The sequence below is a fragment of the Dysidea avara genome, chromosome 2, assembly GCF_963678975.1.
Source record: "Dysidea avara chromosome 2, odDysAvar1.4, whole genome shotgun sequence".
In the NCBI taxonomy this organism is placed as follows: Eukaryota; Metazoa; Porifera; class Demospongiae; order Dictyoceratida; family Dysideidae; genus Dysidea; species Dysidea avara.
The window spans coordinates 54,333,752-54,349,449 of record NC_089273.1 but is presented as its reverse complement, the minus strand read 5'-3'; the positions used below and the strand labels follow the sequence as shown (position 1 = coordinate 54,349,449).

Sequence of the window (15,698 nt, the reverse complement as noted above, 5' to 3'; positions counted from 1 at the left end):
CCCATATATTTTACAAGGAAAAATGGCACAATTGAATCAGGAAGCCATCTAGCAATTTTGACTATCTTGAAACTGCAGTTGCTCCTAGCTGCAAATTTGTACATGTAATGAGAGTAACTTCAGGTCTTATTGGATCTCAGCGATCTTTGTATGCTTTGTGGTGAGCAAATATGTTTCACCTACTGCACACTTCTCAATACAGTGGTGTATACCCCCGTAGGCAAGTGGCTATCTCAAGTTGGTAAAAACATCAAGTTAGCAACTTATAAAGTAAACAACTAAAGTGGAGGTGCCACAATGATGCAACAATACCTAAGGTGGAGTTGTGGTTTCAATTATGGCATTGTTATGCCGACTCTGAAGTGGTTTGTACTTTTGAGCTGATGACACAGCCATCAGAAAATTGCTCTGGAGCTGAAAATCGCTAACCCGAGCGAAGTAACTACGCACTTTAAAGTAAGCACCAGTGACTACCTTCCACCCGACAGTACGTTTTTTAAAGTTTTAAAGTATTCTACATACATTACAAGGTTTGAAAAGATTACAAAACAACACAGAACTTACTTATATGTAACGCGCACGATAAAACTAAGATTTTCATGATGATCAGCGTGTGGACAAACCCCACAGCGATTTTCATCCTCATTGGAGCTCGGACGACGGAACAATCCCAAGTTAAACACGAGTTGTCATTTTGTGCCAGGGTTCTATTGGGGAATATACGGAGAATTTTTTATTAAAAAATCTCGGATACTGGAATGCCTAACAATAGAATCCCAATCTCTACAAGTATTTTTAGATAAATTATAACTGACTCTTATCTATGTGATTTGTAATGTTTTTCCTTATCTGAACATATCAGTTTGTAACTGTGTTTTCAGTAATCATAATCATAATCATAATCACTTCGTAGGTTTATAGCATCATTGCATATCACTTGTCACTTCTGAGTTGCGACTCTTGCGAAGTCACTTTGAGCGGGTCATCTGTCTTTGGGTTCGAAGAATGCACTATCACGTGAGTAGTGTAGGCTAAATATAGCAGTGTCTAATATTTTCGTTCGGTAAAGGCATCGGGGAAAACCCCGTTTTAACAATTGCTTTAACGCGCAAGAAATCATCGTATTATTATCCATTCACAAACGAGTTGAATGTTGTGTGCACTCGCGTAGTAGCGCACAAACAGTAATTTGGGATGCGTGTCAGTTACAGGAAAGCTTGTGACGGAAGTTTTAAAAAAAAATCTCTTCGTGACGGGGGGGCGAATGCCTCCCCTTGGCTACGCCACTGACATACAGTTCATTTTTCTTCGTGAAATGAAAGTTTCAGTCGCTCTTTTGTAGATCAATGGTACATTCACAGTCGTTTTGCGAAGGTTTTAGCGTAGTTTTTGTAGTATCACAGTATGATGAGCGATTGTAGAGTCTCAATACATTTGTGGTACTCATAACTTTATGGTCAAAGGTTCAATTGAGCTGATATTCAAGTATATCATAATAAATGTATTGCCAGTCACCCCAACATAGTCAAATTTTTGTATTTTATATAATCTTTTTTTTTTTTAATTTTCCATTATCAACGATTAACATTCAATAGTTTTGTTGCATAAATGCTTTACAGTTGTATCATTGTTTTGTACTTGTTCTACAGAGCCATGGGTAGAAGAAAATTTTTGACTGCAAGAAAAGGAGATCCAATGAGCGTGATTCTTTGAAAGCACAGCAGCAGGATAAGAAAACATCATTTTCAAGAGTGCGTTTCATTAAACTTGTATATGGAAGTCTAGGAAATACTAAGGAACTAAGTAATGATGATTTATATTGTGACAGTAACCAACAGATTGACAGAGGAAAACAAATTGATAATTCTGTAAGGCTGATTATAGATGACCATGAAATGATTGATGAAGATGGAGGACAACAGACCAGCACTGACGCAGAACAAATTGACGATCACAGAGGACAGATTGATGATTACAGCAATGATGACCAAGGACAACAGACTGGTAGTTCCATAGAAGAGATTGAGGAGGACAGATTGACGATGACAGAAGAGGACAGATTGACGACATAAGAGAACAGATTGACAGTGATACAATAGAACAGATTGATGATGATAGGAGCTCCTTGGACAATAGTTTAATTATGGGTGAAATACCTAATGAGTTGCTCACTGATAGTCCTCTCCATTATGAGCCATATGAGTATTCTGTTTGGGAAGATGAAGTAGCAAATGCTGACCTGTTATATGATGAAGCGGTCACTGATCCTGAACCTCTTAATTGGACATTTTCGTGTGGTTTACCAGCAGTATCAGATATAAGTATAAGCAATATAGGTATGGACACAGAACAAGCATGTCTCAGTGCTCCCTCTGAATCTGTACCTACATTTCTGAATCTTTGGCAGTCATTGCAACATTCAGATATCTTAAATGCTGGTTGGTTTATTTTGCCATCAAATCAAAATGATGTCTTTCAACTTTGCAAATCAGGGATCAATGCAGCAGGCTCTCCCATGATCAATTACACGATTGAAATTTTGTTGGATCGCCATTGGGCTTTGTGAATTCCTCAAGGTGTGATTAGCTGGCAGAATCATCCAGTTCTCAAAGAACTACCTGTTTTTGTCAATAGTTTGGATGACCTTAAGAAAATAGCTGAGACCATCACATTTTCCAAGCGTTGCCCTGGGATCAATGATCCATAATTTTATGTAGTTGTTAGGAAGCACAAAGGAAGGTTTTATGATCATTCAGGTATGTACTATACTTTGATGCAACAGTTTAATGTGTCAAATAGCATTCTCTGATATTTTATGTTTTGTTGTTAGTAGCTACAATTTCAAGTTTTGCTTATTTCTGTAGGTAAAAAACTGGTTGCTTATTATGACCATCAGACTTCAGCTATCAGACATTTGTTGTGCTTGTGGATTAGTGATTCTCATTGAATTGTAGACATGTGCTATTACTGTTATCAATTTCAGTGCAACACTCTAAACAGTGCCTTTTCTACAGAAAGTAAGAGATTGGCAATAGTTAGCCCAGGTCGAACAAGTGCACAGAGTCATACAAATTACAGGTGCTGCAGTACACCAGAGATATCAGTACGTACAGCAAATGTGAAGCACACTGCTACTGTTCAGAAGAAAACTATTGAAAGGCTGAAAAAAAAATTGATAAGCGAATTCAGAGTAGTGGTGTAGATATTGAGGAGGAAATGAGCAATGACTTGGTTAGCATGATGAAGACTCATTCTGAGGATGTGCTGAAAAAGCACAGTGAGGAATCATTTCTGGGAATCTTCTGGACCCAACATTTGAAAGCAGCAACAGCAGCTATCAGCCGAGGACGATGGTGGCATCCGCTAGTAATTAAGTGGTGCTTATATTTACACCACCTCTCAAGTAAAGTATATGAGACCATCCGCAACTCTGGGATTATTAATTTGCCATCATCACGCACACTAAGAGATTACACACATTTACATCCCACCAAGATGGGCTTTTCAATTGAGGCTGATAGACAACTGTTAGACCTACTGAATCAGAAAGATGAATTGACAAAGTATGGAGTTGTACTGATTGATGAAATGTACATAAAGCAAGGGATTGTATTTGAGCGCTCAACAGGAGCATTGTTTGGTTTTACTGACTTGGGTGAGGTCAACAACCTGCTGGATGACTTTGAAGCCATGCTGAAGAAGGATACTTCATCATTGCAGAGACCACTTGCCAAGACCATGGTTGTATTTATGTTCAAGGGGCTATTTACTAACATAGCTTTACCATATGCCCAATTTGCTGCATCATCCATAACAGAGGCTGATATGTTTCCTCTTTTGTGGAAGGTAATAGAGCGTCTGACAAGAGTAGGGTGTCAGGTATTGGCTGTAACTTCCGATGGGGGGAGTCCCAACAGAAGATTATTTCAACTTCACAAGTTGCCAGGAATTTCAAGAGACCAAGTTGTTTACAAAGCACTAAACCCTTTTTCAGAGGAGGAACAAGAAGTCATGTTTTTCATAGACATCTGCTAAAAACAATCCGCAATTGCTTTCAAAGTCCTACCAGATCTTTGTGGGTAAGTGATTTAAGGCTGCTTTATTGTTATCATATATTGAAATATTGTATTTTGTCCATTGTTTTAGTGCAATGGAAATAGAATCATGTGGAAGTATGTTTAAAATCTATATCAAAGGAATGCTGGGAAAATTACCACCACACCTGAACTTTCACTAGTGCCAAAGTTAAAATATGAGCACATACACTTGACCTCATTGTCTAAGATGTGCGTTGATCTTGCAGCCCAGGTATGTAAATTATACTTTGTTGATGGTATTATTAATTTGAATATAGGTCATGAGTAGTACAGTTGCAAAGGAACTTAGAACATTTGCCACCAATGAAGCTGAAGCTACAGCAGAGTTTATTGAGCTAGTCGACAAGATGTTTGATAGTATGAATGTATCACTCTTATCTGAGCGAAAGTTAACCAGGAAGGCATTTTTGAAACCATATAGGAAACCAGATGATTTTCGACTCAAAGTAAACAACCAATGTATAGTTAAATTTTAATTATAATGTCCTTGCATCATGCCATGAAATTTCACCATTTCACTCTTTAGTTCCTTCGTGATGAGGTGTTGCCTTACTTTCAATCATGGGAGGCTAGTGTTAGGGCCAGGGAAGGATATTCCAAGAAAGAAATTAATTTGATGCTGCTATCAAAAGAAACACGTGATGGAATTACTCGATCTGGTAAACATGTTGAGTTACCTAAATGTTTATTTTATTCACGTTTTGCAGTTAATTCATTTTTGGAGCTGGTAGAGGGTATTTTTAAGATTCCTGGGGTCACTTGTTTTTTAAGTAACCGGATCTGTCAGGACCCACTGGAAAAATACTTCAGCATGCAATGCCAATCTGGAGCCACCAATGACAACCCAACTGTGCACCAGTTTGTTAAGAACAGTGACACCATCCGTTTGGTTGGTAACATGTGGTTTGAGGATACCCATGGAAACTGCAGAAAAAGTTCCAGCATCAAGCAGTTCATTGAGTATACAAAATGTCTCCCTTTGAGAAAACGTAAAAGAAATCGAAGAGCTTCTTTGTAAAACAATGTTACATAACACATAATTTATTGTACAATAATAATTATTCTATTGTTTTACGTAGTGCTTTTGCTTTTTCTGTGCCCTTTTTAGTTTGCTGTTTGTAAAACTCAAGTATTGAATTAGCAAAAGCTTTATCTCGGACTGTGATCCACAGATCTATGCAGAGTTCTAACAATTCTTCTTCCTTTTCTTCGTCAACTTTTAGCGTGATGCCTGTCAAGCACCAATGAAATTGCACATCACCATCTGCAAATATATCGTTCTTTAACCGGTGTCTGGTTTTATCATCCAGTTTGTGTGCAACGTTAAATGTGAAATTGGCCTTAGTACAAGCTTCAATCGACAGAAAAACTTCTTGTGCTTCTTCAGAAATGTATGGGTCATTCCATACCAAATCAACAAAAAAAAATCCGGACCCCTTTTGAATTTCATGAAATTTGACACAAACATGGACCCTATCAAGAAACTTTCTTACACCAAAATTTGGCTCATTTCATTGGTCTCCCTTTAAGTTATGACCACTCAAAGTTTCTGTTGAAAATGTCATTTTACTTACATGTCTTCAATAAAATGACCATAACTTTGCTTGTGATTGATGTAGACACTTCTGGTTTAGATTTTTGAAATGCATATTAAATTCTCTTTTAGGTGATATATGAAGGTTTATAATTGCTCAAAGGAAAAGGTCAAACCACAAAAATGTAGCTTTTTCCTTTGATCTTAATTTTCAAAAATAAATATTCTTTAATTAAATTTATTTTTGGTTTACATGTTACTCTAATACCCATCATTCACCACTGTGAGTTTAGAGTTGGGACCAATAGTAGATCATGAGTTATAACTATTAATGTGTAGCCTTGTAAACATTGCTGTTTGTATGGTATAAATAATTATGTGTATAGTAATTTCCAATACCAATTGCAAGTAAAGTATGTCAAAAATCATTTTATGCAACGAATTAGTTAGGGTTTGTATTGTCAAAAGCTCACTACAGTGAAACCATACTAACACAAGCCACTTTTAAATCTAAGAAAGTTTGTGCAGTAATAAGGCTGCCTATAAATAAAGGAGTCACTAATTATATTTTTGCTGTAAGTTCAGTGTCCTATAAAAGAGGTGGACACTATAAGAAGGTGGTCTTATTATAGAGGTAGCTATATTTATAGGGGGCTTACTGTACAACTAATGACATTCCAATCTATTCTTTCAATCTTACTGTATTATGCCGCCACAGATTATGATGATAGTTTCCAATCTTATATTGTGTATAATAAGTTATAGTAACTGCAGGATGCAAACGATACAGTTATTTATACATTTGTATGTATATACATGTAATGTGTTACTCTAATGCAACTATATGAAGCAACCACCTAGGCATTAAAACCAAGAAGTTTTGGATACCATTAAGACATGGCATTTTGATTAAACAATTTCCTATTTAAAGTTGGCCCTTGTATATATATAATTATAAAGAGGTGGCCACTAAGATATGTTCTACTGTATATCACTTTGAATCATGCAGACTTTGAATGAGCATGCATACTACTGACCACTTAAAGGCCATCTTTATATGTTTGTACCTATAGACAATGTCTTTGCTGGAAAAATGTACACTTCTAAAACCACTACGCATTGTCTTACTCATCAAAAATTTGATTGAATAGAGTGGAACCCATGACCTGTCTTAGTGGCCACCTGTATAGAAAGGCCACCACTTCATAAGGGCCAATTTTAAATTGCAGTTGCCTATATATACCGTAAAGCTTAAATATTTCGAAGGGAAAATTTTTGCTGAATTTGCAATTTTGGGTGTTACCAGTGAAAATTTTATGCTTGAAATATTTAGACCTCCATATATTTTAGGAGTGTTTGCAAATCCGCAAAATTTTTATTTTTAGCAACATTGCTCAACCTTGAAAAATTTGCCCCTCGAAATATTTAGGCTATACGGTACACTTATGCAACTGTATTAAGCAGCTACCTGCACATTAACTGTCATTAAGGCCCAATAATTTTGGCCCTAAGGTAACTCCATACATCAACTGTATCATGATGAAACTATTTATTATAGTAATGTAGCTCATAATTTGATTCTATAATTGAGAATTGTAATATCATAGAAATGTTCCATAGAAATTGCTATGTGTTACATTGTACAAAAGATTCACTACAGCAATTGCACACTAAATCATGTAATATAGAAGAGTATCATAGTAAAAGTTGAGACTGAAAGTGGTGCATATTGCATGATGGTCTCTACAATTATTCACATGTAACTTTGACATGCAACGAAATCTGATGCATTGATATCAGTACACAATTGAATCTTTGAAGGTGCAAGTTGAAAAGACTTTAAAGCCATTCTACTGCATCAGTCATTCATTACTACTCATTAGAAAAGCTCTAGTAGATTACAATATCTGTTAAGGGCCAACTTTAAATTGTTCTAGTAAGGCATCTATACACATCAAACTATATAAATAGCCACCTGCTTAGTAAGGCCAAAAAAGTTTGGTCCTGACTGGCTTAGACAGTTTCCACTATAGCTACATTTGTGTATCAAAATACGTGCTTGCATATCAATAATCAGCATTAAACACTAATAGTAGCAGTAGCAGTTGCTGTAGCTAGTGAAAATGTCATCGAGGCTACTATATAATAGACTTGGCGTCATAATCAGAAACCGTATATACAAGCTTGATTAGGGGTAAATTACATATTTAAGTCTGGGTTTTCTTACAAAGCATAAACAAATTTAATGAACTTTACTTACAAACCAACAATGTATAAAATGATTGTGACATAGTATTATATAAAGTTACTTGCAATTGGTATTGCATCTTTACATACTTGAACCATACAAACAGCAATGATTACAAGGCTACACGTTAACAGTTATAACTCATGATCTACTATTGATCCCAACTTTAAACTCACAGTAGTGAATGATGGGTATTAGAGTAACATGTAAACCAAAAATAAATGTAATTAAAGAATATTTATTTTTGAAAATTAAGATCAAAGGAAAAAGCTACATTTTTGTGGTTTGACCTTTTCTTTTAAGCAATTATAAAACTTTATATATCACCTAAAAGAGAATTTAATAAGCATGTCAAAAATCTAAACCAGAAGTGTCTACGTCAATCACAAGCAAAGTTATGGTCATTTTATTGAAGACATGTAAGTAAAATGAAATTTTCAACAGAAACTTTGAGTAGTCATAACTTAAAGGGAGACCAATGAAATGAGCCAAATTTTGGTGTAAGAAAGTTTCTTGATAAGGTCCATGTTTGTGCCAAATTGCATGAAAATCGAAAGGGGTCCGGATTTTCTTTTGTTGATTTGGTATGGAATGACCCGTATGTAAGCCCACCTCTGTCGATGGCTTTCACCCATACAGCAGACTCAGAACTTCTGATTTTTTCCTGATCCTTTTCTATGAGGTGATCCAAGCCTGCTAATAGTTCCATGTCAGTTGATCTTTTCTTCAAAGCAGCAACAACATAGCCTCCCACATAGCGTATGCCATTCTCTTCTTCATAAGAAGAGAGCTGAGCTCTTGCTTCAGATGCTTTATCAACAGGGAATTTCATCTTTATGATGTTATCAAAAAGTATGCTGGTATAGCTTTGAAAAAAGATGGCTTTTTGTGGTAACTTTAGCAAGCACAAATATGATTTCCATTTTTCTCGGAAAAGCACTGAGGTTTGCAATAGGTAAAATTCTGTCCACAGCTTCTCCTTATTCACTGATGATGTAGCTTATGTGAATGATTTGTCCACAATACTCTCAAGTTTCTCTATCAACCAACCTGCAAAAACACGGGTGTCGCCCAGTGATGGCGACTTCAGTCCTGTGAGCATTGCTCTGGCTGTCTTCAAGCAGGCATCATTAGCTTCAGATGGTACCTGATAACTTTTATCAGCAACCATGTCCAAGGGAGCATCACAAACATGTGCTACACAATCTAAACGAGAAAACAAGACCGTAGTAACATATTTGAGAGCCTCACGTGATACACATCACACAATAAAATCACTTAGACTACAACAAGTTTGATACTGAAATTTGATTGGCTGAAAACGTGGTCTCTAAATCTCGTAGAGCCACGGTCATGTCCAATAGAGACCACGCTCTGAGGCGATACGAAACACGATAATTACGCGCCTGTAACATTGGCAACGCATGGGCATTTAAATGGCTAGTAACAGCCGTACTGAATTAGAGGGAGGTGTAATGGGCTTGTTTGTACTAATCAACACTGCATTACTTGCTTACAAGCAGCTGTCGAGGCATAACAACAGCAACAATGAGTTGTAGTCCACTCGCTGAGTCCAGTACTTCGATACATAGCACGCGCCTGTAACATTGGCAACGCATGGGAGTTTAAACGGGTAGCAACAGCCACGCTGAGGTCCCGCCATGTAGGGAGGTGTAGAGGGCTTGTTTCTAGTAATTAGCCATACTTTTCCTATTTGCAAGCAGCTGTCAACTCAAGGTACAATAACGAGTTGTACTGAGTCTAAATAAGTTAGACGTCAAGAACCACTGGGTTCTAATCCTAAGGCTGCAGCACATGTTGTTGTAGACCTTCAGTGCTGGTCACTGTAAAGTGTTAATAATAAAAATAAAATAAAATAAAAATACGGGATTTAGAAAACCCTCAGGCCCTTAGTAGCGCCCTCGCTGCGCTCGGGCGCTACAGCCCAGGGCCTTCGAGTTTTCTAAATCCCGTAGAACCCTGGTTCTTGACGTCTAACTATAATTTAGAGATACTTTAACAATAAAAAATTATGTGTGGGGTACGTAATAGTGTATATTCAACATGGAGAAGCCTAGATTTAGCATAAAAAGTTAGGCAGGCGAAAAAAATCGGTACCACAAACTCGAGGAATTACAACATTGCAATATACGAATTTGCTTTAGACTAACTCTTGATAGAGGACAATCCTTGCGCCATTATTCAACCTCAGTAAAGTAAACTCTTGAAAAAACACAACGAAACCACGCGGTAGGACGATTTTTTAACGAAATACTTTTGATAGTGGGTTTCGTTTTTGAGCCAATTAAAACGTGTTGGTGAGGAGCGGCCGCGCGAAATCAGAGACGTCTATCCCGGGATGTGTCTATAATCTATGCAAAAAGGAAGGGTCTGGTGAAATACAAATACCTAATCATTTCAAAAGGAATTCAATTAGACAGCGCACATAATGCTTGTTACGTCAGATGATTGCACTTCAATTCGAACAAAAGCATTGTGTTATTATTTAATGGGCTTGTAGATGCCAAGGCAAGCTAACTTGCCAGGCTAGGCCGCAGGCCTTTGAAGGTGCCCATATCTAGATTGCTTCCAAAAATTATCCAAGCGCAGCTTGAAGGTTGCAACTGTTGGTGCTGAAATGATAAAGTCAGGTAAGGAGTTCCATAGATTGACTATTCTATTTGTAAAAAAGTTCTGCCTAACAAGTAATCTTGATCTTTCTTTAAAAAGCTTAAGAGAGTGGCCCCTGGTGGTAGCAGTATTTAAAGTAAAAAATGTAGATGGGTCCAAGTCATAATGTCGTTTAAGTATCTTATATGTTTCAATCATATCACCCCTTTGACGTCTGCAATACAGAGAATAGAGATCCAGAATTTCAAGACGGCTTTCATAAGTCAAGTGGGCTAATCCGCGAAGGTGTTGCCAAGGCGATTCCTGTGTGAACGTCATTGGCATGCACTAATTGGCTAGCGCCGAATCTGGGCACTAGAAATGATTTAGTATCTGTATTTCACCAGACCCTTACTTTATGCGAAGGGGTGGGCGGCGCCAGACTACTTGTAGGGCTGAAACTTTAGTAAACCATTAGAAAACATATGTAATTCAAAATAAGCATTAATTGGGGTTCTTTCATAAAGTCACATCTTAACACCACAAGAGCTTGTTTCACTCGAAAAAACTACTAAAAGTTCAATAAAACGTCTGTACTACCAGTAACTTAAAAAATCGCTTCCACAGGACCTAGATATTTTAGTTGTTTAGCCACTTGTGTTGACATTATAAGGATTCAGTAATCTGTTAGTCTGGTTTTTGGCGGCGCGTTTTTATAAAACATCGCTCTATTGTAGACCACACACCCAAGGACAGTCGTTGTTCTGTAGTAAAAACAAACAAGCACAATTAGTTACATTGCTAACACAGTTGTTGAAATTATTTATCCCTGCTTGGTTTAAAGCAGGTTTTGTAATTTGTTCCGCCCACGCATTTTAAACTATTCCGTAACCTTAATCTGTATGTAATTATATTGTATGTTATGTATGGGCACGGCTGAAAAGCAGTAGTTTTTCTACTGATGCAGTCTTCCCAAAAAAATAAATAAATAAATAAATACACCACCACCACCATGCAGTGTGAAAAATGAAGAAATAAATCAATAAATTAAAACAAAATTTTGATCGCTCGTATCTCGGAAATGTCTGTAGCAATTATCTTCAAACTTAGTATGTAGACTCCCCAACCCGACCGGCACTTCTGTAGCAATTTTGGTTCCGATCGGATAAGGGATCACAGAGAGGTGTGAAAATCGCGTTTACAACCTAATAATTTATATTCAGTGTGGCGCGCCGGCTTCTTTGGCCGCCCGACACACTACCGTGTGTGTTGACAAGCGGGTATCACTCCAATATACACTGTACTACGATCTGCGACCGCGGTCAAAACTGAAAGTCAATGAACAAGGCCGAATTTTCTCGAAGAACAACGGTCAAACTGTTTTCCCAGCACAGTAAAAGCTTCTCGAGTAAGTAGTGCACGAAAATATAGCGAAAATAAACGGAAACATGTCCATGGTCAAGACAAAAATTCGATGAAAGTCAACGGTCAAAATCGAAAATCGATCTTGACCGGCTTTGACCGCTGTGGCAGATCGTAGTTTAGTCTCGCGTAGCCAGACCTTCTACGCGCCAGGCGCTTATCGATTTTTAGATTATAACTAATATAAGCGCCGGCTGTAGATGCGCCGGAATCTACAGCTAGTCTCGTGCCCAGCCGAGCTCGCGCTAATGCGCAAACACCGTCTGGTGACAATGCTCGAGTTTCTTGGGCCCTGAAGTGCGATCCAGCCAAAATATTGGTTGGCCAATCAGAATCGACGAGTTGCATAATCGCATGAATGTATTTTTTTTATTTTATTTATTTATCTTTAGTTAAACCTAATTTAATTTATAAATGACAAAAAGCAGAAGAAAGAAAAAGCAGCTAAACCTACAGAGCCTACACAGGCCTACAAAAACACCGCATGGACCGCCAGCATACACACAGCAAAAACCCCGGACAGGGGCCTTAACAAGAAAGCCCTGCAGACTATTTACCAAACTGCAGGGAGTGGGAGCATGAAACAGAGTTCAACTCCCACAAAGGACTGCCAGGCAACAGGCTAAATTATAAATGTATGTAATTAGTCTACTTGTACTTTTTTACCTGTTGATCAGGTGTAACAGGCTGTTCAGCCTTATAAATTACCTGTAATAAATAATAATAAAATAATAATAAATAGATGTAAAAACGTCCGGGCATTGTGGCGCCACAGACAAACAGAGAGTTGCTCTAGCAGATGGCGGTAAGCTAGGCCACGAGAAATGCCACTCCTGGTGGTTGTCCTCAAAGCAATATCCTGCAAGACAGGACGACTAGCAGCAGACCACAAACCCAAGGACTCAACCACCAGGGGGACAAAAACACCTCCAGCAGCCTGTACAAGCTCATCATGGTGAGCATCCTTGTCTTCTTCTCCCTTAGCAGCAGCCACACCTGCTGAAACTGCAGACCGACCCAACAGAGATTCTTGTAATGGACAACGCACAGTAACATCGAAGTACGCAGGCTTCCCATGCACAAAGTCAGGGTGAAAAACATCACCCCGGGCGATCCAATCGGGAACCAGCACACCGTTGCTCTTTACGGCAACCAGTGTTGTCCTGAAGTAAAGCATGATATATCACATCACATAAAGCATCGTGCCTACGTATACGCATGGGTCCATGTCCACAGCCCAGCAGATGATCACCAAATTGATCAACAACACTACCACATGGGCAGCGAACTGGAGAAGTGGCAGAAAAGAGAGGGACACCAAGCCAGTATCGAAGAGAACATACAAACTCCTGTGAGGACATGGATAGGCCTAAAGAATCACAAGGAATGGCCCGAAGCCATGAACTGGTACAGGGGTCAGCAGAAATTGAACGAATTCTGGCTTGGTCCCGAATGGTAAGTGAATTAAGCAAAAGGGTCTGACGAGCAATATCAAGTTCATGTTGGAAAACACACTGCCCACAAGCTGGATGGATAAGATCAGGAAGGGAATCACTGTTAATCAAGGGCAGCAGAATTGAGGTAGCAACATAAATGTATTGGAAGTAGACGAAAAAGCAGACTATTTAAAGCCATTTTATCAGAAGTTACTCACCTAGGTTGTCCAAGATGTTTGTTGTCAAGTTGTTTTTCCGATCTCACCTTATGAATCGTGACTCGACGTTTAACCAGAAATGAAACGCGTCCTCTACTAATACAATGAATGAAGAGATCGCATCTAGTAAATTCCCTATTCTGAGTTTTACTTTATTTCTACCCATTTTCGAATGCTTTTTTTCAGTTTTTAAAACGATTATGCAACTCCTCGATTCTGATTGGCCAGCCAATATTTTGGCTGGATCGCACTTCCGGGCCCAAGAAACTCGAGCATTGTCACCAGACGGTGTTTGCGCATTAGCGCGAGCCCGGCTGGGCACGAGACTAATCTACAGCCGGCGCTTATAATCTAAAAATCGATAAGCGCCTGGCGCGTAGAAGGTCTGGCTACGCGAGACTAATTTTTTTTTCGTAGTTAGGGTCTGCAACGTGAAAAATGAAGCTGCAAGAAACAAATTCCCGACTATTGTAGTATGTTACCCTTAGTGCCCCATCACTAATACCACCCTTGGTTTGGAACTGAGTTCCCTTGTTGGAGAGACACGCGGATTTTAATACCTCACGTGATTGATCTTTATTTCGTGCGCTCCAAAGAAGACGTCCAGAGCTCCCAGATTCTGAGTGTGATATCAAGTGTTGTTGGCCTACCAAACCATGTATAGAAGTGAGTAAAACTTATCCTGTGTTTTCCACAGAGGCTGATTTTCTGCGAATGGGTCGAGAAAATTTTTCGTTCGAGGTGCTCTACCAGCCAAGAGAAGAGAAGCCAATCCTATCACATAAGATGGTAATGAAGTTGGATGTATAAGTATTCTACACACCAAGTTTGAAAGAGCTGTGACCTTTCTAACCATCTGGCTGGCAGAGATGAAATTTTCAGTGCAATGATCTTCAATGATTTTGGTGGGTTGCCTCCTTCCTACTATTGCAAACTGTCTTCCTAGGAGCTTTAAATCAGGGGAAGATCCAGAAGAACATCTGAGGTTTCTAAGAAGTGGTCAAATCCTTGATTTTTAAAGTTAAAAGGTTATTGGAAGCTACTACTCTAATAGAACATTCAGTATTCTATTAGAACAACCATGTAGTCACTACATTAACCATCTGCTTTTGGTTGTGTCAGTTGAACAGCTGTATAGATTGCTTGGCAAGTGTGCATTTTATGGATGTTTAAATCTTGATATTTTAACCTTGCAATGATGCAAGCAATGCAGAGTCCAGGATGCTGGAGAGTCTAATAGTGTTTGAAATCCATTCATTTGTTATGGAGTAATTATTTTGTATGAGCTGGAGCACTTTATTGCGGGACCAGCTCATAGCCTCACATTTTACATACCTGGTTTTCTATACGAAAATTAACAACAATAATAATGTATCTTGTGCAACTGCCTAAACAAATAACAACTCAGTAATGCAGGTATAGCCATAATACCCTAATGCTACTGTGTATATGGTTTATGAGTTTGTGAAATTATTGATTCATGACTAAGATAGAGGTAAAGCTTCACAGTTTTATCTGTCAATGTGTGAGCTGGGCGATATACCGGTATTGTTAGTAATCTGTGATATTTAAGTCATACCGGTTTTGATACTGCCTGTTTTTTTTAATACTGCCATATCGTCTGGGCACTATGGCCTCCCTGTGGGCTTGTTTCATCCCATATTTAGAAGGTAACCAGACATGTGACAATGTTTGTAGGCAGGTGCTGATGTATTCAACTAACCAAACTATGTAAGCAAGTTTGTTAGTGGTAGCTGGTACCTGAGGCATGCTGAGCTACCATGGGTATTTGGTGCTTTTATTGAGGTAAATGGCAGTTACTTTAATACCAATGGCTTTTACATCAATACCGTGATATTTAGTAATACCATGATACTTTTTATGGAAGGTATATCGTTTGCTATTTTTTCAATACCACCCAGCACTATCTATTAGAGTAGTTTATTACTTGATAGGTGTGGTAGACCAATAGATTACACACATTTCTGCAGTGTCCTTTTATCATGTTTTGCACAGGTAGTGAAAATAGGGCAGGGAACCAAAAGACCATGGTCCCCCAGTTTTGGTGGTCAATTCTTGTAGCAAAAGATCAACGTGCTCTTAATCATTCTAATAGAGCAATCACAAACTGCT

The 15,698-nt window shown here is 38.4% G+C and overlaps 1 protein-coding gene across 1 annotated transcript; it reads left to right on the top strand.

Moving 5' to 3' along the window:
• Positions 1-2,054: 2,054 nt before the first annotated feature.
• LOC136247706 (uncharacterized) lies at positions 2,055-5,299 on the top strand. Its single transcript, XM_066039537.1, has 6 exons — positions 2,055-2,756; positions 2,865-4,079; positions 4,147-4,308; positions 4,355-4,543; positions 4,624-4,756; positions 4,805-5,299. The coding sequence occupies exons 3-6, from the start codon at positions 4,285-4,287 to the stop codon at positions 5,113-5,115; spliced, it is 657 nt and encodes a 218-aa protein (XP_065895609.1). The 5' UTR covers positions 2,055-2,756; positions 2,865-4,079; positions 4,147-4,284; the 3' UTR covers positions 5,116-5,299.
• Positions 5,300-15,698: the final 10,399 nt, after the last annotated feature.

Excerpts from the sequence above, each read along its gene's own strand:
- LOC136247706 (XM_066039537.1), top strand. The coding sequence starts at position 4,285 with ATGTGCGTTGATCTTGCAGCCCAG. Across the intron at positions 4,544-4,623 it reads CAGATGATTTTCGACTCAAA|TTCCTTCGTGATGAGGTGTT; the intron begins GTAAACAACCAA and ends TTCACTCTTTAG. Across the intron at positions 4,757-4,804 it reads TGATGGAATTACTCGATCTG|TTAATTCATTTTTGGAGCTG; the intron begins GTAAACATGTTG and ends CACGTTTTGCAG.